The sequence below is a fragment of the Lethenteron reissneri genome, chromosome 40 (assembly GCF_015708825.2).
Source record: "Lethenteron reissneri isolate LAM-NWPU_2019-01 chromosome 40, ASM1570882v1, whole genome shotgun sequence".
In the NCBI taxonomy this organism is placed as follows: domain Eukaryota; kingdom Metazoa; phylum Chordata; class Hyperoartia; order Petromyzontiformes; family Petromyzontidae; genus Lethenteron; species Lethenteron reissneri.
Window position 1 is genome coordinate 7,483,106 of NC_083818.1, and position 22,442 is coordinate 7,505,547.

A 22,442-nucleotide genomic window follows, 5' to 3' on the forward strand; every position below is an offset into this window, starting at 1 on the left:
TCCGTCAGTTACCCACATCGTCGCGTAAGGAAATCGCCTGGATGCGCCCAATCTCGTCAGGTCTCGGAAGCCAAGCAGGCTTAATTCTAGATAGCTCGTGGATCGGTGACCACCATGCAAGCCAGGTTATCATCGGAGGCTGTGGGACTGTGCTACGAATGCTCTACTCTTACATAACTATTACAATTCTTTTTTATTTATTGTGTTGATCACAGACACCAAAACAGCTGGGGTGATGTCATATTCACAATGTAATTTCATCATGAAATCGTGCGGATGCGTTGTATAGGTTTAAAAACACAGGCGACCGCGCTAACGGAAAGAGCGCGCACAGCGGAGGTATCGCTGGGCTCGGCTGGGGAGAGGCTGGGTACCTGAGTGGAGCCTGGGGAGCGAAGACGACTCTGAAGGTGAGTCGCACGATGCCCGAGTGGGGGTCGCGCTCTTGACCCAGCAGACTCACGGCCACGGCGCTCTCCAACGCCGCCTGCGCAGCAGACTCTGGCGCCGCATCTTCACTCCCAAATCCAAAGTCCAGCCAGTGGCGGAGTTCTGCAAGGGAGTGGAAATGTACGTTGAACTTCTTTAACACCGTACGTAGCCAACCGTGCTAATCTGAGGTGCGAGGGAAGGACAATAAACCAAACACAAGTAACATACATCCAGGTTATTATGCAGTATGGGGTGAAATTCAATGAAATGCCCTTTATTTCATAAAAACACATCTTAAAGTGGGTTACCCTTCTTTAATGATGTCGTCCTTTTTTCAATCCACTGCTGGATGAGGGTCTACCCACACCATGCGGGTCGTGGATGCCATTTGACCATACTTCTCTTTTGACCCTATTTTACTTGCAGCAGTGATGATACCATCGTCCATGGACCGTTCTTTAACATATGGAGCAACGCAAACTGACTCCTTCGAGTCAAGCACGACACTAACCCGGAGTGGTGCCGAAAACACCAGTTGGAATGCATTTTTGATTACCTGTTGGTCTGCTCGCTGAACTGGCGCTGCCCTGCCTGGGAGATCTTGAGCGAGGGCTCTCACACGTGGGGGGCTGCAGCAGTTGTGGTTGCAGCTGTTGTTGTGGTGGTGGTGGTGAGTGAGCCGAGTGCCTGGGAGTGTATGGGGTGCTGTCGCGGCTCTCCGGGAGGACGCTGGAGAGTGCCACCTCGACAGACTCCTCCAGCCGGCTCCTCGCCGCGCACCTAAACGTGGCTGTGCATGAAAATTAAAATAAAATCCACGTAGATTTTTTTTTCCCCCCACATCTTTACATCGCAGCACTGTGATTACGGTGCGATAGAAGTTCAACGTACATATGTACATGAAACCGGGTTTTCCAGTGTAGTGAGTTGATGGTCTGAACAACAACAACAAAGCCCATCGTAATCAATTTGCCCTGCGATTTATAGTGGATGAAATCCAGCGCTGAGAATGACATACTGTGCACACATTCGTTTGTACATTTTCACGGGAGAACTCTGCAGGAGGCAAACATATTCCTCCAGCGAGAGTGTTGCGACGACACGTACCAGGCGTACTTGTTGGCGGGTTTATCACCGGTATGCCATGAATTGGAAACACCCAGCGGATTTCTGTGACCTCGCCACCGTCCCCAATGTGCACACTGAAAGCGACGCAATCAGAAACAGAACGTTTTGTTAGACTGGTAGAGGAATCCAATGAGATGTGAAGCTCTCTCACAGATGTCCAGTAAGGGGGCATCGAGTCAGAACGTTACAACAACAAAAATATGAAAAAAACACGAGATGAGTGAAAAGTATAGGAAAGGTAAACAAATCACTTGAAAAAAATACAGATAAAACTAAATACTTTTTTTATCTTACCAGGTAAAGCCCACTGAGCTATTAGCTTCTTTTTCAGAAGGGATTTGGGAAAAATTGAAAGCTCAACGATGTGGCTTATCATGTGGAAATTTATAGCAGCGAAATAAAAAACACAATAGTTGTGCAGTGCACATGAGTTAGTGTTAGCGCGAGTGGGTTAGTGTCGTGCCTGACCCGAATTGCTTTTGATAAAAGGGTACATCAACATTTGTGATTTGGTCATGGGTGCCACTTTTTAGTTTACGTAATTTTTCTTATTTCACACGCAAAGGTGCTGTGATTGGCTGGATGCGGTCATGTGGAGGTGACAAAGTTGCCATGGCAATCAAAATGTCAGCAGTAAAAAAAAATGGAATACTCCAAGATGTTAACTTATACATTTAAATTAATCAATCTCTTTAAAAATAACAAACTCCCCTTAATTAATTCGATAGCTTTTCGAATATAAATGTTGTATATTTCTCTAAAAGACCCGATTTGTGTTTCAGATTTGAAGCTTTCGTGACTGCAAGGATTCATACTCTTTGGTTTTTTCAGTAAAGTCACGTAGGTAAAACAATCAAATTTCGATTTAAAGCTTTCGTGACTGCAGGGATTCATCTTCTTGGTTCTTTCGGTAAAGTCACCAAGAAGGGAAATAATAAAATAATACAAATAAAACATAATAAAATACAATTCTCACTTGTATTTAAGTTTTATTTTTATTATTTCCCTTCTTCGTGACTTTACCGAAAGAACCAAGAAGGTAAAACAATCAATAAAATAAATGAATGAAAACAACTAAATTTTATTTTATTTCATTGATTGTTTTACCTACGTGACTTTATCGAAACAACCAAAGAATATGATTCGTGTTTGTTTCATAGCTTGCTCACCTGGCGAGGTTGGACACGGGAAGGTCCAGCCCATTGGTCTGCCACCTCCCCCCGGACTCCTGGCTGAGCGAGACGACGCAGAGAGCTCGGCGGAGACGTGGGGATTCCGGTGAGAAGCTCAGCGGGATGGACAGGAGGCCCCGTGGTGGCAAGGACACATCTATGCAAAGACAAAGACAATAGTCCCCCGTGTAGCCTTTAACAGACTGTTGGGGCAAGTGCTGTAGCAGTGTGGCCAATACCACATCCAGCCAGCTCACAAAGTATAAACTGCAAAGCCTAAGCCAAAGACCATTCGCTTTGATGCCGATGCATCTTAGGGGCCGTCCATAAATGACGTTATGCGATTTTGGACGATTTTTGACCCCCCCACCCCCTCGTCACACGGCGTCACAAAAAGTCAGACCCCCCCTTAAATATGACGTCACAAAGCTCTGCCCCCCCCTCCCCAAACCATAATTTCATTTTGAAAATAAAACACGCTTCAAATCGCTTTAAACTATTGTCATTGTAGTGCGTATTTAATGTGGCACTGCACTCTGATGTTGTAGGAGTGTTGTTATAACAATTCTATATTTATTTAAAGTTGCGCATTTTGATGTGACGTCACATTTCTCAAACCCCCCATCGTCACACATCGTCAAAAATGTCTGACCCCCCCCCCCTAACGTGCATGACGTCATTTATGGACGGCCCCTTAGACGGACGAGAGCCCACACTGGGCTTTGTAAAAGGCTCACCGCTCGTCCGCTTGAGCAGCAGGGAGAACGGGGACTCTGCCTGAATGCTCTGAGTCAGCACAGAGGAACTGGTCAACTGCACCACGCTCTCTTCATCTGCAAGCACAGCAGAACAACAACAATTTTAAGTGACATTGCATCCGATTACAATCCCATATCAAGCTGCTTTACAAACAGGAAAAAAACACAACACGTTAAAATACAAAGGATTCACAAACTCCATTCCTCAACAGTCCGCTATGGTAGACCTTTACTTGTTTACCAATGAGCACATGTCCATCGATGGATCTTTTGTCAATCCGCTGCTGAACGAGAGCCATGGGGGTTTGACCATGCAGTATTCCGCATGCTGGTCAGTGCGGGTTGAAGGCAGGAAGCATAGATGTAGGATGACAGTACAACAATGAGTTTACAGTGCAAAATTGTAATTGCAGTACAACAATGGATTTTGACGCATTCTGCTGTCCACAAAAATGCCCCACAGCAGCCTATAACACCTGTTGTGCATGGTGGTCACCCGTCCAAGCACATTCAAGCACAACCTTCATTTTAATACAAAATTTAATTGCTACATGTTATACGCGCCTGATGACCGTTGAACACGACGCCCCATGTGAACTCTATATGTTAAGCGTGACCCACACACACACACAGACCAGACAGACGAAAGAACACGGGCAGCATGAGCGCTCGCGCCGAGACGAAGTGCCCGCCGCTCTCCGTTAACTGTTGACCTCAGACCTCCAGAGCCGACACCGATTGATGGGGCGCGTTTCACGTTAGTGTCACGTTCATCGCGAAGGCTGCATGACGGGGGTCGCAAGGCGCTGGGGGGGGTGGTTACCCGTGAGTGAGATTTGAGCGTTGACCGCGAACTCGGTGGGATTGCTGAAGGGCAGGATGAGTGTCGCCTGCGAGCCCAGCAGGGCCATCACGCTCACGGGCTCCGAGGGCTCGGGTGGCAGCCCCACTCCACTCGCAAAGAAGACCCACGCGCCCGTCTGCAGTCACAGTGGCGAAATGTAATAATAATAAAACATTTGAACCTGACAATTTTCGGCAATTTTTTTTTCTTCCTGATTGAGCTATCGGCCTCATGTCGTGAGATTACGAATTGATTCTCTGGTACAGCAGTGCAATACTTCATGTTGGAGAATGGCCCGTGGAAGCGAAAATCAGAGCTGTTGTCCATTCCCTGCACCTCCGATTAGCAGTTGGCTACGTACGGTGGTGCAAAATAATTTCAAAATACATACATACAAGTGATTTGTATTCAGCAGCACATTTTCATTCACTCTGCATCTGAGAGTAATATCTGTTGCATAAAGGTTAAACCCACACATTTAACTGTCAAAGCTGAAATTTATCTTAACCAAGCGCAGAAGCTAATTTAAAGTGATGCTTTTGCGTGCATTCATTGGCGGTTGGGCTGAGACCATCAAATCACTAAACATGAGAACCTGGTTTAATCACAGGTGGCTGCCTGGATTCGAACCAAGGTTCTTAGCGGTGCTGGCTCATCGCTCCGATCTCTGAGCCACCCGGCCAATATGGGGGTGAAAGCACGAGTTAACGAGCAAGGGGTGGGAGATGGCTCACGAGGCTGATTCTCTGCCCCAGGGCAGAGCAGCTGAACGCCGACACGCTGAATGTCAGGGTTTGTTGATCTTAATTCTAGATTTGAAGCTTTCGTGACTGCAAGGATTCATACTCTTAGTTCTATCGGTAAAGTCACGTAGGTAAAAAATGAAATAAAAATTAATAAAAATAAAATAATAAAAATCACGACGTTTAGGGCGCAACACTAGCGCCCCCTTGTCACGGCAGCCCTTTTGCCCACTTCAGCAATTGTTTCTTGCTGTGGTCGTCCCACCTGATGACGGGCACTTGTGTTGCGCCCGAAACATCGTGATTTAATTTATTTTATTTTATACCTACGTGATTTTACCGAAAGAACCAAAGAGTATTGATCCTTTTCATTTTTAAAGTGTGAATAGTCAAACCTGCGAGGAGGTGAAGGTTATAGCGGCATGATGATCAGCGGACCCCAGAGCAGATGGTCTGAACTGGAGGGAGATTTCTCGCTCAGACTTAGCGGGGAGCTCAACCTGGAAAGAATACAAAACGTATCGCATGGAAACAACGCGTCACCATTTCGTTTATATGCCGGGTTATGGGCAAGGGTATATGCGGTAATGCGAAGTAGTGCAATGCATCTCATTAGCTATACTGTATACCAGTATTGTTTTGAGCCATTTTCATGATATTATTGCAGCCATAATAAAAGTGCTTAATAGCAACATATAACCTCCTCCTCCATTCCCGAATAAAGGTTGTCTACACCAGCGGTTCCCAACCTTGTCGAGTGTGCGGACCCCTTTTGAACCTCCAAACATTTTGCGGACCACGACACGCGACTACGAAATGTTGGAATTTCCTTGGTCAGGATATTATTCCTCTTCTTCTCCACGCAGACCACCAGGGGCCCACGGACCACAGCTTGGGTAGGAACCACAGGTTGGGTGGGGACCACTGGTGGGGTGGGGACCACAGGTGGGGTGGGGACCACAGGTTGGGTGGGGACCACTGGTTGGGTGGGGACCACAGGTTGGGTGGGGACCACAGGTTGGGTGGGGACCACTGGTTGGGTGGGGACCACTGGTTGGGTGGGGACCACAGGGTGGGTGGGGACCACTGGTTGGGTGGGGACCACAGCTTGGGTGGGGACCACAGGTGGGGTGGGGACCACTGGTTGGGTGGGGCCCACAGGTTATGTGGGGACCACTGGTGGGGTGGGGACAGGTGGGGTGGGGACCACTGGTTGGGTGGGGCCCACAGGTTATGTGGGGACCACAGCTTGGGTGGAGACCACAGGTTGGGTGGGAACCACAGGTTGGGTGGAGACCACTGGTCTCCACACACTCGCTCTGCTCCGTAAGCCAGCAGCACCACTTGGGTGATAAAAGAGCGCATGCAGAAATAAACTTGTAGACAAATAAAAATAGGTTTTACCCTTTCTGGTAATGAAACAGTTGTGCTAAAATATTCAAACGCCAAATAGTCTTTTGCAAGGACATGATTTTGCAAGGACACGATTCCTTGAAAAAGGTTTCTATTTGGTGTTTGAACATCTTAACACCTGTATTGTTACTCTTTGGGTCTTTCGGTAGAGTATTATTGCCAGAAAGGGTAAACCCTATTCTTATTTTTACATACTTTGATACAGCCAAAAAGGTCCCATAAATAAACTTCTTCATAAGTTGAATACGGTCATTAGTCTGTGTTTACCTGTGCATTTGCCTCCGCTGGCATATAACTGTCATTTGTGAGCACACTTAACAATGTTTATTGCTGAGGTCAAAAACATGATTCTGTTATTGAGGTATCAACCCACAAATAACAGTTGATTACAGATGGAAATTGATTATATTGATTATGGTGCGGGAGTTGGTTAAATACCCGTCCACCTAGCAGTATAAATGGGCACAATACGAGTCTATTGGCAGGTCACGTGAGGGTGGGGTAAATTGTGGGTACTTCCTCTTTCAAAATGTGTAGCCATTGTGAAGGAGTAGGCCAACTACCCTTTCTTCAGTGTCGCTTTCAAGCTACCTCGAGTGGAGGCCCTTCCATTAGCAGCGGTGTGAACAAGAAATCGCACAGCTGCACCCTTTACATTTCATGAAGTTTGCATGTTTTGATAATTGGGTTTTTACCCTTCTATCTGGCAACAAAACTGACACCTTTTTTACAAGGAGTCATGTTTGCATAGACCACAATACCTGCGGCCATAATGCAAACAAAAAACATAACTCTGATAATGTGCACTGTCCTTGAAGTTGATTGGTCCACACCCGAGACAGCTTTCCTTAGAGCCTAGTCTCATATGGGTTGGACCAGATGACGCCAATTTTTTTTTAAATATTTATATATTTTTTACAACTTGTGTATAGTAATCGAGCCTGTCCTGTGGATATGCACACACTCACCAGTCTGTTTGCTGGGATCTGCAGGGTGAAGTTTTTGGGGTTGCTCACTACCGGCTCGAGCTCCAGATTCTCCGATGTGGTGTTCGTCAAACGCAGCAGCTGACTCGTCCACCTGTCGCACGACATTGGTACGGGGAAGCATATTCTCTTCGGGTTGTACCGCATGTTGTTTGCCATGATGTCTGATGTTTCGCTCCACATGCGAGGAGCTTCTTCAGGAACCGAACTGAACGGGATGGAATACTCAGTTCCTGAAGAAGCTCCCTTGGCTGTGCACCGATGACGTTGCCACTGCCAAACCAACAATTCCCCTGGTCCTTCCCCACGGCCTCCCTTCTTCTTCTTTCGTATGGCTGCTGTAGATGCAGAGCAACAACTACAATTTCACATTCAGCTGGTCAAGCCAGATAACCGCGTTAAGAGCAGCGGAGTGTATCGCTGTGACGTCTCATTCGTATTTGTGGATTGGGCATTGCGTCGTTATACGTTGTACGGTCTATTCTGGATGACCACAGCCGCACACTGTCTCCCTAATTTCTTCAGATGTTCTCTCCTCACCTCATTCTTGTTTTCCTCTCATCTCTTGGCCTTACCCCCACATTGTCTCCTGTCCCTTGCCTGACCTCTCCTCTGCGTCCTTGCTCCTCAAGGCGGTCGTCCCCTGTCACTGCCCTGAGCCTCGTCTGCTGCTAGGGCTGCCCTGGGACTCGGTGCTGCCCTGGGACTCGGTGCTGCCATGAGCTGGCTGCCACAGCTACCCCTGGGGCTCGTTGGTGTTGGTTCAAGTTTCAAGTTTCATTTATTAGGTATAGCCCTGTGAGCCATTCGGCTCTTGAATCGGGTGCAACCGCAACAACAAAAAACATGAACAAAAAAATATCTTAAAGTGAATATGTGACTGAGTGCAAACAGAAAATCCAAGAAAAGACAGCAAAATATTGCAGAAAAAACACCGTACACCAACGCTGTGTGCAAAAATCCCAGTGGGATGCAAGTCAAACAACAACAACCACAAAGACAACTTAGATTAAGGCCATCAGTCTAACTCTGTACTGGGCACCGGTTGCTTCGTCCTGGGCTGTGCCACGGTGTTCCTATCGCAACTGTCTTCTGTGTTTATCTGCCTCACCCCTGTCCCCCTTCTACCATGACAGAGTTTATTCTTGTTTATAAAGTCTCTTGACATGCGATTGTATTGAGACTCTATATGAAATTAAAACTACTGTTGTTGTTTGTGGCATTGCCCACATTTATTGTTGAAAATTTAATGCATGGACATGATGCAATTCATTCCTCTTGACATGTGGAGTCGAAGTATTATTATTCAGTACAAATAAAAAAAAAACATGCAATAGCAAGGAACATTGGATTCTCCCTTAAAAAGCAGATTAAATGTTATGTTTTACTTCAGTTGAGAGGCAAAATGCAAGAACGGCAATGTGCAATCATGAACTCACTTTCCAAGTTGGCATTGTAGCTCGGGCACAGTGACAGGGGCTGAGGGATTTGCGATCAGCTCCAGATCGAACCAAAACTCTCCACACACCTCTGACTGGAATATGACGCTGAGAAAACACCAAAGATACACACACATACACACCACCCGCCATTAATCAACCACTCTGGTCCAACATGTACACGTAGAGATATTTTTTTCTCTCAATCCACTGCTGGATGAAGGTCTCCCCATGCCTGTGCGGGTCGTGGAGGTAATTTGACCATACTTCAGCATGCTGGTCAGTGTGGGTAGGTAAAGGCGATGAGCGGTAGACTTGGGAGCAGCATCTGTAGGATGCATGGTGTATGAATGTTCAACTTCTTTCCCACCGTACGTAGCCAACCGTGCTAAGCAGAAGTGCGTGGGATTGAATCGGAGGTGGTCGTCACTCATCCAAGCACTATCTACGTTCAACTTGTACGGTGATCACATCACATTCTAGGTGATTTTGTCATGGGAAATGAGTAGTATACAGCTTTAACCCGGCTCCATTGCGATACCAACTCCAATTAGCACAGTTGGCTACGTACGGCGCGAAATAAGTTCCACGTACATACATAGTGGGCAGTTATGGTGATTTAAGTAGAATTTTTTTCATGGTTATGTAATATGAAGATGCACCTGTGGGGTAACTGGGCCATAGTGATAGGCTCTGCCGGCCTCAGCCCGCAGCCAATGGGACGTCGAGTCAGGGGCGTAGCCTGTGGCTGCATGGCAACATCTGGAAGGTTCCAGGGGGCGAGGCTGATGATTGGCTGCGTGGCATCACGTGTGAGCCAGGTGTTATAAGGGGTGGGAAGAGACAGTTCCGGGCCAGTGTGGAGAGGGGCTGAGGAGGAACCACGTCTGCATCACCGGCACGCCAGCGACCACGTGGCGGGCCGGAGGCTGTCTCCGACACACACCGTCAACCAGCGGTGTGAGGGAGCGAGGCAGCGAGCGGACGCCACGCTCGGGGAACGGAGTAACGGGGAAAAGAGGAACCCAGCGTGTGAGGGAGCTGTGAATGAAGAACGAATAAAGAAAAGACAAAAGACATGGTCTCGTCTGGAGCGGATTTATTAGTTATATAAGTTGGGTAAGAAGAGAAAGGGAAGTGATGACATTAGGGTGTACGATATTGTCGACAAAGCAAGAGAAGTCAGACTCAGATGGCTTGGCCATGGAGTGTGGAATGAGGAAGGATTTACCATCCACACACCTTTAAATATGTAGATTAGAGGAAGGAGAGGAAACCAAAGATGAGATGGAAGACTAAAATAGACAGGGACACGAGAGTGAGTGGGGTGGCAATGAGCGAGGCATGGAGGCCTTACGCAGACAAGGTGCCGCGGTGGCGAGATGTTAACTACCTCGCCTGGAATACAGGAGGTCGTGCGTTCAATCCTTACTCCGACATCGATATATATATGGAGTTTGCATGTTCTCCCCGTGGTCGCGTGAATTTATCTCTGAGTCCTCCGGTTTTTCCCTCCACATTTAGAAACATGTGTTTAGATTATTTAATCGCTATAAATGTCCATGTAATAGTCCACTTCGTTCAGCTATCATTTATGGCCAGGTTGCTTCTGAAAAAAGCCATATAGCGCAGTGGGTCCTTACCTGTTCAAATAAAAATAGTTTAGTTTTAGAAGTGGCAGCAGGGACACATGGGCGGCCAACCCTATAGCAATCTGGGAACAGCGGCCGTAAAATGCTATGTACGTTGAACTTCTTTTGCACCGTACATAAGGTTGGGTAGGCGCTGTGTGAGCGGTGTGTGCATCTTCCGCAGCACCCATACCTTCCGCGAGAGGCCCCGATGCGGCTGGGCTGGTAAAGCAGACGGTAGACTCCCGATTCCAGAGCTGCGAGCACGATACGGGCGTCCCCGCTCAGTCCCACGCCCTCCAGCGCCACGTCCAGCGTGAGCCGTGTGTCGCACGGGTTCCTCACCGGCACGCTCACCTCCACTGTGCCCTGCCAACAGCGGTCGGTTGGGGCGCGCAAGCGGGGGGTACGTATGGGCCTTCATTTCGACCACGTTGGTGACCCGGGGAAATATTTCCGCACCCAGCCCATCGCATCGAATATTACCCCTCGCTTTTGGCTGTGCCTCCTAGTGGCCCAGAAAATATTTAATGAGAAATTAAGCCCTGGGTGTATGGACATGTACAGCCTTTTGTCAACCATGATCTGGAATTGTGTTGCTTATGTAAATGCACAGCCCCTTTGTCAATTGACTGCTGGATGTGGGCCTCTTCCTATGCTGCGTGGGTCGTGGAGTTTAATGATCATGCTGATCAGCGCGGGTCAGAGAAGGGTTGTGCCCAGAACTGGTTCAGATTTTACTTGCCACTGATGTTAGCCATAGCCAGGAATCAAACTCAAGTTGTAGCGCAATGTGACAACCACTGAAACATCTCTCCACATCATTTTAGAGCACTGTGGGTAAAAAAACCCGACTGACCTTATTTAATCTCTGCACAGAATGTATTATTATTAATAACAAATACTAAAAAAATACTTTGCTTGTATGTCGACAGAGGCACGCATTCTAATTTATTGGTTGATGAAGACATTATGCATGAGGATGCAACACATTTCAATTCAATGATCACGGAAATAACCGGTGTGGCTACGGAGTCGAACTGCTGACTCGTAGCATGTGAATGGATGCTTTTCTAGCACGACACCAAGATTGTTGGAGCGTTACATCAGCGGTAAGGGGAGGGAGGAGGCAATGATGGCCCACCTGCATCGCTGCATCTACGGTGACCGTTCGCTGAGGAGGTGGAGGCACGCTCTTGATTTCCAGCGTGAACCACACCCGACTGACGACTGCATGAACACACACAGCGCACGTGGCACTCATTGTACACATACACATCGATTCATCGATGAGCATCGATACCTAAGCGTACGTGAAATAAACATTGAATCACTTGATAATTGTTTTTTACCCTTCTATCTGGCAACAATACTGACACCTGTTTTACAAGGAGTCAGTTTTGTTGCCAGATAGAAGGCTAAAAAACCAATTATCATATTTTTACTGGCAAATGAGGTTCCAATGGCGATTGAATAACTTTTTAAGAATCGATGTTTTTCTCGAGCCATACATAGTGTGGGTAATAAGTTCACGTAACCACTGCACTTTGTGTCGGGATCAGCAGCATTCGTCCTATGCACAGACTCTTTACAAGTCAGACTAGCGCAGTTGGCTGCGTACGGTGCCAAAGAATTTCAACATACATAGGTACAAGTAAAAATGTATCATTATTATTAAATGTGGAATTTCCACCACCCGGCTCAGGGTTGTGAACAAGACATGAAGACCGCCTCAAAGTTCATACTGAGCTCAATATCACTGAATCTTTTGCAGCCTTTGGAGGCACTATCTTTCACCAAAATAAAAAAAGGAATGGATTACAAAATAAAATCGTGTGGCAGTAAACGCGAGCTTCGCTCTTACGCCCGTCAGCAACGTCCAGCTCGTGCTCCGCTTCAGCGAAAGGCTGCCTCTGATCGGCTGCCGCCTGCTCAGTCGCCTCCAGCTGCTTCGCCGCCTTTTCCTTTGCGTGGAAGTTCACGACGCCTACGCATCACACAGAAACAGCCATTAACCTTGTCCCTGTTCCGAAACGACTGCAAGTTGCAGGGTGGGTCCCGTTCACCGCTGAATCTCGGAACGTGCAAGCGGTTAGCGTTAATAACATTTACAATCTGAGTAATCAGTGCAGTGCCTTACACATCGAGTGATGTCAGAAAAATATTGCAAGGCTCCAATAATTATTATGAATGATACATAATACTTGCGTTAAGATACGTCGTTTTCGATTAATTGGAGTCGAAATGTTATATTTTTAAACTGAAGGCAATACCGGGTGGTGCTGGATGTATTTACCAGCGAAACGTCGTACTACTCAAATTGTAAATGTTGTGGATTTACACTCCAACACACCGGAGGGCTGAAGTAGTAACTAATTGGCGTGTTTCGATTTAAAGCTTTCGTGACTGCAGGGATGCATCTTCTTGGTTCTTTCGGTAAAGTCACGTACAAGGGAAATAATAAAACGATAAAAATTAAACAATAAAATTCTCACGACGTTTCGATTGCAACACAAGCAATCATCATCAGGTGTGGAAACTACAGCAAGACAATTTTGGCCTTTCTGAGCCTGTGCTCAGCAACCACGGGAAAAAGGGTGAAAACTTAAACAAAAATACGACCAACACTGGTGAGCACTCGCCGTAGAAGGTGCCTCGCTTCCACGGAGTGATGGTCAGGAGGTAGGGCCTGCTCTCCCCGGCTGGAACGTTCAGCGTGGGGGCGCCGCTCACAAACGGAACGTCGGACTCCACCTGTACCACACATGACCTTATTAGCACCATTGGCTACGCACGGTTCGAAAGAAGTTCAACATACATACATGTCAGTAGAGTAACGAAAAAGCCCCACTGGGTTCTCAAGACTCAGTGTTCCACTGACTGGGTAATGTGATAATTTTCACTGATGAGTTTTTCGCTTGGTGTGGGAGGAAACCATTGTTCCCAGAGACAAGCCACACATATGAGAGGGTGACACGCAACGCACCACGTGGTTAAGTTAAAGTATCAATGTTATATTGTACTGCCAGCATTTGGCCACCTCATAGCCCAAGTCTACAACACCAAACATTCTAAGGTAGTTTCTCACGTAAGTACAAACCAGGCTTAACCTTGCGCTTCCCATTCCAATGAAGGCATTTATACGTCATCAGTTTTTCTTCCGATTACATTTCGATGATGTACGTGTACATCATCAGAATGGAAGCCGAAGAAAAAAATATACTCTATCGGTACCGAGGCTAACCACAAGGCCACGCGGAAGAGCGTGTGGCGGTTCGGCGCCGGCTATCATAGAGTGCGGTCGTGTCGCTACAGTTTACTGCGGCGAGTACAATGTCTTAAAAAACAACAGTGCTACGCCTTTCTAAATAAAATTAATGCTGAGCCGCTCACGTGCGTTCCGAGATTCAGCCGTGAACGGGACACCCACCCTACAAGTTGCAGACGTCTCGGAACGGGAAAGGGTTAAGTGGAAAAATGTAACACTGAACACTGCGTGTACTTTGTTCCCCCCCCGCCCCTCCACCAAGCATCGAAGCACGTCGTCTGCTGAATGCGATGCTCACCGAGTAGCGTAGCCGGTGGTGAGTGTAGTTGGGCACGGAGATCTCCCTGCATGCAGTCTGCCCGGCCTGCGCGTGGATGACCACATGGGCAAGTGGAGACGGCCTCTCTCCTTTGCCATTCAGCACGAAAGTGTGCTCTGAGCTGTCTTGCTCGTTGTACAGCACCAACCGACCCTGGCGCGGAAGAACCCAACACGAGCGTAGTTCAGTTAAATGAAGCCGTGCGATCCGAAAAACACAAAAAAGCCTCTTATTTTGGTTTAACACTTTAACACGTAGGCTTTCATTCTAGATTTGAAGCTTTCGTGACTGCAAGGATTCATACTCTTAGTTCTTTCGGTAAAGTCACGTAGGTAAAAAATGAAATTAAACGTAGGTAAAAAATGAAATTAAAATTAATAATGAATTTTAATTTCATTTTTCATCTTCTTGGTTCTTTCGGTAAAGTCACGTAGAAGGGAAATAATAAAGTAATAAAAATAAAACATAATAAAATTATTCTCACGACGTTTCGGCCACAACGCAAGCAGCCATCCTCAGGTGAAGAACAGGATCTTTCGGAAAGACAGTTCTACGTGACTTTACCTGAAAGAACCAAGAAGATGAATCCCTGCAGTCACGAAAGCTTTAAATCGAAACGTAGGCTTTCGTGACCAATGTAATCCATAATGCAGGTTCTTTTGGGTTAAATCGCGTAAATATATAAATGTATTGTTAAACCCGCCACCACCCGACACAGCCAATTAGTAAGTTTTGTCACGTAAAACGAACATGCCAAATCGTTACTAGTACAGCAACATTTACTCAGATTGTAAATGTTGTGGATTTGCTCTCCAACACATCGGTGTGCTATACTAGTGACAAATTGGCATGTTCTGTTTACGTGACAAACCTTACTAATTGGCTGTGTTGGGTTGGGGCGGGTTTAACGACACATTTATATATTTACACAATCTAACCCGAAAAAGCTGCATTATGGCCTCTTGTTTTGTTGTAAATAAAGAAATGTCCATCGTGCCACGTAAAATAAACTAGCTTTCGTCTCATCAGTGACTGGACCTTCATGATTTAATATTATCCAACAGCATTCATGTACTCTAAGTGAACTAACATTGACTTATATTCTTGGTTCTTTCAGTAAAGTCACGTAGAAGGGAAATAATAAAATAATAAAAATATAAAGCAATAAAAATTATCACGACATTTCGATGATGATTGCTTGTGTTGCAGTCGAAACGTCGTGAGAATCACACCTGATGATGATTGCTTGTGTTGCAGTCGAAACGTCGTGATAATTTTTATTGTTTTCATATTTTTATTATTTTATTATTTCCCTTCTACGCGACTTTACCAAAAGATCCAAGTATATGAATCCCTGCAGTCACGAAAGCTTTAAATAAAAATGTAGCATTGACTTGTTTTGACATTCTGCATCTCATCAGCAGTGACGCTTTTTAAACAACATCATGGGCTAACAGAATTGTTTTCAAGTATTCTAGCTATATCAGTCTTGAAGACTTGGCAAGAGCCTTGCTGTCACATTAAGACAGTATTTTGAACTCGTATATGTTGGTGTTGCTGACCAACTGACACAGTTGAACTTTGTCACTCTGCACTCAATATGGGGAGTTATTTTTACGCAGTTTTATGGCTGTACACTAAATATTTAACTCTTAATTTGTCTTTAGCCTGCACATGCTTTAACAACTAAAGAGTATGATAGTTGGCTGGTAAGATTACCTAAAACAGGAAAGACATTTTATCACGCGCACTAAAAATACATATAAGATTACTGATGTCAGTTGTATCCAGGAATCAAATTCAGGTCATCTGGTAATCAAAGTGCAGTGCGCTAACCACTGTGCCAATACTCCTCCCTATTATATCATTATTAATTATATGATTAGGCTCTAATCTGTTAGTCTTGTCATTCAATTATACGGAAATTGCTTAAGCTCTTGACATAAGGAAGAAGCCATTAGATAACACATCACGGAAGTACAGCTTAACCATACCACGATCTCTCCCTCATGGCCAGGTCTGAAGAGCAGCGAGTAGGGTGCGGTCTCTCCGGCCAGCACCTGCAGGTACTGTGATCCATAGAAGCCCTTGCCCTCCACGTGGGCAGTGAGCAACCAGTCCTGCTGAGTTGCGTTGTGCTACACGGGGTCAGACGGCATGGATTAGGACTACGAAGGCATTTGACATCATACCCCAGGTCACTTTCCCACTGGACGAGGTCAGTCGCCTCCTCATGTATGTTGAACTTCTTTCACACCATACGTAGCCAACCGTGATACTAACTATGGTTATTTCCGCATGAACTACATAGTCAACCGATTAGCACGGTTGGCTACTTCCGATATGAGGAAGCCACTGGAGGAGCAATGCACTTTTAAATCTAAATTGAAAACTAATTTCTTTAGGACTGATTTTTGTGTTTAATTTATTGTCTTTCCCCCCCACACCTCCGATTCGCACGGTTGGCTATGTATGGTGCGAAAGAGGTTCAATATAAATACATATGCACGGTGCGAAATATGTTCAACACACATAAGTACATAGAACTTCAGTCCTCAATTCCTCGACCCATGTTGAGGACTCGGTCGACCAGACTGACTCTGTTGTCTCATCCACCACACCGTGTTCGACCAAGTAAAAACACATCGATGTATGCTTCTTCCCTTGCACTGATCCACTTGGGAATTCCCCTCCATCGACCCCTTTTGACAAGTTCTCATAACCTTGCTTGATTTAAGAAACTAGTGAACTCTGATCTATTGCAAAATCGAGAGCGCTGTTTGTTGCCGGTCACTTGGAACGTTGGGCCTTTGGGCCTGTGCTCAGCAACCGCGATAAAGAAAGGAAACTATTTGATAAACCTCACAGACAGGATCCTGCCATGGTGTAATGGTGGCTTGCAATCAAGAGGTCGCCAGTTCGATCACCCGGTGTGACAATTGAAACATGGGCTTAGTTCATTAAATTCCGATACCTCTGTCCACCCTGCAGTGTAAATAGGTACATCACAGTTAGTCGATCAGCAAGCAGATTGTGTATTGGGTGGGGTAAAGGCATCTGACCAACATAGAAGAGTAGGCCAAATACTCTGTGGACGAGCTCTCTAGAGCTCCCTCTAGCGGAGGCCCTTCCGCCAGCACAGCCGTGGCGTGAACAAACATTTGCGGGGACTGCACCGTTATACCACCTTTTTTACGGGCGGGCAGATAAGAGCGTGCTTACGATGGGTATGTCTTGGCTGAGGGCGTTGTGAGCGGCGGTGCAGAAGGTCAGGGTGGTGTGAGTCGGCTCGGGGGCGGAGAGGCCTTCCAGCCGATACACGCGAACGTCATCGGAGGAGCGCAGCACCACGCTGCAGGGGTAGCGTCCCGGGCTGGGTGGGGAGAACCTCACCGGCAGAGCCACCGTGTCGCAGTCTGATGGGACACGTGGGCGCGCGCGCACACACACAGACAATCGTGACACTTCACGCAGCCCAAAGAGACAGTGAAGTGTGTTTGAGAGACTATGGGGAGCATCGCGGAGAGCGCATGCATGGCAGTGGTGGACGCTCGGGTCGACTGTCTGCCACTATATAAACTAAACTAAAACTATTTTGTATTTTACCAAGTAGGGCCCATTGAGCTATTTATCTTTTTTTCAGAAGCAACATGGCCACAAATCATAGCCCAACGAGGTGGCTTATCACGTAAAATGTTTGCAGCCAAATACTATGAACGCACGTTTCTTAAATGTGGAAGGAAAAACCGGAGGACCCGGAGAAAAATCCACGCGATCACAGGGAGAACACGCAAACTCCAAATATACAAGCGTCAGGGTTGGGATCGAACCCACGCCTCTTGTATACCAGTGGCACTCGGTCACTCATGGCTCGGTGCCCTACCTCGGTGCCCTACCGCGTCGCGTATGCGATTGGAGCGCACCGAAAATGTTGCATGTGCACTATACATGAATCATTCGTCTGCCTTGAAATTCGATTCACTGTCAGGATTCTGAGTCGCTGCTCAGTTTAAGAATTGATTTACTCATTCCAAACGTGGTCAACAATTATCACTTCGAGTGGCTGCATAATTAACATGAACCGTGTCCATACATTGTGAGTGTAATAATGGAGCTTGATTAATCGATGCGTCGCTACATGGTCATTGTGCGCCAGACTCACCTTCTGATCCACTGGGAGGTGCAGGCATGCACAACTGATGCGGAACGGTGAAGTGTTGGGACAGGCTTGCTTCGACATGGAACTTCTTGCTTCGTGATCCTGAACCAGCGAAGTGCTTCTCAGAGTTGTCAGTCTGCAAAAGCAAGGAATGAGGCTGAGCAAATTGATGCTTCTATGCCCACTTGCCTCGGTGGAATATACTTGCATTTCATTTTTTTCTACATACAGCATGCTATTATGTATTCTGTAATAAAATCTTAATTTCTTTGTTAAAATCGAAATACCAGAGGTCAATCAAGGCACTTAACAGTTCAATGATGAATGATTACTTCCCTGATGATTTTAAACTAAATAAAATATATATATATACGTGAAATATAATTCTAATTTTGAACAAAATGTTATGTACAGAAATATTCACAAATTCTCCCTGTATGCATCCCTCAATATTAAGAGGTCATTATTGTCAATGGCATTTGTAGCTCCTGAACTTAGCCATCGTATTAATATATTTTCCCATATTCTGCAACAGGTGTGCACTTGGGTACGGCCAGGTTTGTTGTGTAACATTTTCCGTGATTCAGTTGAAAGAACGGGACAAGTTTATTAAATCCTCCATGCCTCTGTACACACAGCAGTATACTGTATGTGAGTACACCACGGTTGATCGGCAGATCACGTGTGGTGGGGTAAATTGTGGGTACTCCGACTCATTCCAAGACGCCTGTCCAGCGAGGAACAGCAGGCAAAAATACCCTCTACAGCAAGGGTCGGTCGGCAACCAAAAAACCAAGAACCACTTTTTTCGAATATCAGCAAAATTAAAACCTCAATATTTCAAGAGCTGCAATGCATGTTAATATGAGACGGTCCTGAGTAAATAACATCACGAAGCAGTCCTGAAGGAGCCGCATGTGGCTCCGGAGCCCATAGGTTGCCGACTCCTGCCCATGGCAAACTGGACTCTCATGGTCAGGGGTTGGCAACCAAAATAGCAAGAAGAGCCATTTTTTTAAAATAATTCGGTAAAAAATAAAAAAAAGATCAATATTTCAAGCGCTGCAATGCAGTCAGTCCTTAAAGAGCCGCAGGTTGCCGAGCCCTGCTCCAGAGGGACTCCTTAGGGCTCCCTTGAGTGGAGGCGGTTCCACAGCAGTGGCGTAAACGAGTAATTGCAGGGCTGCACCTTCACATTTCAAAAGGTGCGTTTCATAGCACGTCGCACGTACGCGCCGAGTCGGTGGCACCTGCAGCGCCAGCCTGGCGAACGCCGCCTTGACGCTGGCGCTTCGCAGGCTCTTGGTGAGGGTGCGGCGCTCCAGCTCAAGCTCCGACATGCGCAAGCCTCGCCTGCCAGGGCCAGGGCCTCGTCCCTTTGCGTGTTCACCCACGGCACTCGCAGGGCGACGGTCGCCTCTTGGCCCTCCGCACACCGCACGTACAGCACAGGGCTGCTCCCTTGACCTGTCAGCAGCGTGCACGCCGCGCCCCGCACGCGTACGGAAACACCGGGGGGGGGGGGGGGGGTTTGGTTAGCCAAGATCGATGCACTTATGGAGCACGCACGAATGGAGTTCGTAAGTGGGCTTGGGCTGCACTTGGAGCTAGCAAGGACGATGGCTGGTGGTAGCCAAAGGAGGGAACGTGCCTGAGAGGATGTCCACTGCTGAGAGGGGAACGATGAATCCAGCTCGCCCGGCAGAAGCTAAGATGGATTGTTACTTCGCAAAATCGTGAGAGATGGGTCATGATTATGGGCAGTGAAATTAATTCAAGAAGTTGAAGTATACCTCCGAACAACAACTAAGATACACCATAATAATTACCATGACCTACCAACACCGCTTTATTGTGGGCAGAATCCTAGACTCTAGAAGGGCAGGCAGCATAATCAATTGTTGTAATGTACATCAACCTCAAGTGACTTTGTGGTGCGGTGTGTATACATCCACACCGGGGAGACAAAGGCGGCCAGGCGTGGTGCTGGCCACCCACCTCCTCGTGTGTTGTGTTAGCCTGCAGAGGTGCTCGCAAACAGCACTTGCCCCAAGAGTCTGATAATGCTACCGAGGGACTCTTCGTCTTAATATATGTACACCATTCCGATCTTGGACAGGGATTCAGGGATAGTGGTGGTGCTGCTGATGTTGCTGAAGTGTGATGTAGGGTGTGGTGCATAAGCTGGCTTGTACACTCACCCGCCTGTGTGTTGCCGACATGGACATTAGGAGTGTCGGGCAGAACCATGGGAGGGAGAGCAGTGGGCAGACTAGAGCAGCCTTCGATCATGTACACAACATCCCCAATCTGTGTGTACAATCATAAATTCAGACTTAATCGACAGAAGTCCACATTTCATTCATCCAGTTGCACCACCCTTCACAGGAATTGCTTTTCAGCCTTGTAAAAAAGAATAAAAATAAAACATTATTTGATTTAAGATTTTTATTTATTATTTTATTATTTCCCTTCTACGTGACTTTACCGAAAGAACCAAGATGAATCCCTGCAGTCACGAAAGCTTTAAATCGAAAATTGTAAAAAAGAGTTTGTCTTTTTTTCTAAATTTAAATTTATTTCATGACGCGATGCCGACAGCCCAAATGTCCATTCAGAACTCTTCCCAAGCAGCCAGCGCATAACTTTGTCTTAGAAAATGGCCCGTAGAAGGTGATATCCTGGACCTATTTCTCAAGTAATTTCAAATGTCCTCTAATCCACACTAATAGCTCTGGACCTCCCCACATGACCTGCTGTGGAGAGGTTTGTCACACCGAACAAAGACGGCCACTCTATCGCACACTTTGAGATGCGTTTCTGCGGCCGTCTGGAATGCTCTTGCTTCCGATATTAGGACGCCACTGTAGCTAATCACTTGTAAAATCTAGACTGAAAACTAATTTCTGTAGAACTAATTTTTGTGTTTAGTTTGTTGTCCTTCCCCCGCACTCCCGGTTAGCATGGTTGGCTACGTACGGTGAGAAAGTAGTTCAACATACTTACATACATCGCAGTCAAAGCAACATTTTATTGCTTAATTCTCAAAGCTGGATTTTTTTTTTACAAATGTAAAAAAAACCCTTAGTTAACACGACAGTTGTTCCACCCGTCTTATTATTCTGCTTGTCAACTCATTTAGGGCTTTGACAAAACACAATTGATATGAATAGACAAACATGCACACTCATTGTTTTTTTCGGTAAAGTCACGTATGTAGAAATAAAATAAAATTGAAATAAATAAGATAAATTAAAAATACATCACGACGTTTCGAACGCAACACAAGCGCTCATCATCAGATGGAAATGGGGTAAAACACACAGCGAGGGAACACACAGGGGGACACCACATACATAGCAAACAGAGAACGGCAAACTGCATGGAGGCAAATACAGCAAGAAGATGGGAGACGAGAACTCAACAAACCTTAGAAACATCACGTGATGCAAACCAGTCGGCCAACAACACAGTAAGACACTAACCTGGTTGACCACGTATTTCAAAAGACTGCTAATTTTTTTCGTGTTTTTTGTGTTCATTTCTGCAGTCACGAAAGCTTCAATTCTAGACAAACATGATCTATCACTACATGTTGATCGTCACTCATTATAGCACCTGTGCATTGAGAAGCAGAAGGTAGCAGTGTCTTGGGCCGAGGCCAAATGGTAGAAAGGTGACCTCCAGGCTCGCCGTCTCTCCCACATCCAGCTGAACAAATTCCACCGGGCACAGGAACCACGGCAATGCCATGGCGCTTGACCCTGCCGATTGCCACACAACCTGCATTAGCTGTCATTCTCAACACAGGGCAGTGAGCGTCCATTTAGATTCAATCGTTCTCTCGCGAGGGATACATGAACAACTGTAGTTTCTTACGTAGGTGATTTACCAATTGTTCAAAATTAGCGTTTTGACAATTACACCAGATTTTAATTAGGCATTCATGCTAAAGCTGTCTCAGATTGCTTCGACATGTGTGGCTCGTTATGAGGTGTGGTTGCTGCTCGGTAATAGAGCAATAAAAAAGAACGTTGCATGCTACCAAAGGTGTGAAGATGTGGTGCTGATTAGACCAAGACTGAAACTGCATTGCTCCTGTGTACCATCCTAGGTCAGCACTTCCGTTTCCAGAGTGTTTAGAAACATC

General features: G+C 46.3%; 1 protein-coding gene across 1 annotated transcript in view; it reads right to left on the reverse strand.

Moving 5' to 3' along the window:
* The window catches only part of CFAP47 (cilia and flagella associated protein 47), a 75,374-nt gene that overhangs the window by 12,326 nt on the left and 40,606 nt on the right, over nt 1-22,442 (reverse strand). The window contains 21 exon segments of the mRNA XM_061568231.1: nt 375-552; nt 989-1,222; nt 1,540-1,634; nt 2,730-2,889; nt 3,470-3,565; nt 4,314-4,470; nt 5,473-5,577; nt 7,459-7,570; nt 8,916-9,023; nt 10,740-10,915; nt 11,691-11,776; nt 12,411-12,533; nt 13,189-13,300; nt 14,113-14,286; nt 16,128-16,271; nt 17,356-17,549; nt 18,296-18,428; nt 19,543-19,638; nt 19,641-19,759; nt 20,494-20,602; nt 21,911-22,056. Coding sequence (XP_061424215.1) covers nt 375-552; nt 989-1,222; nt 1,540-1,634; nt 2,730-2,889; nt 3,470-3,565; nt 4,314-4,470; nt 5,473-5,577; nt 7,459-7,570; nt 8,916-9,023; nt 10,740-10,915; nt 11,691-11,776; nt 12,411-12,533; nt 13,189-13,300; nt 14,113-14,286; nt 16,128-16,271; nt 17,356-17,549; nt 18,296-18,428; nt 19,543-19,638; nt 19,641-19,759; nt 20,494-20,602; nt 21,911-22,056 — 2,857 coding nt within the window.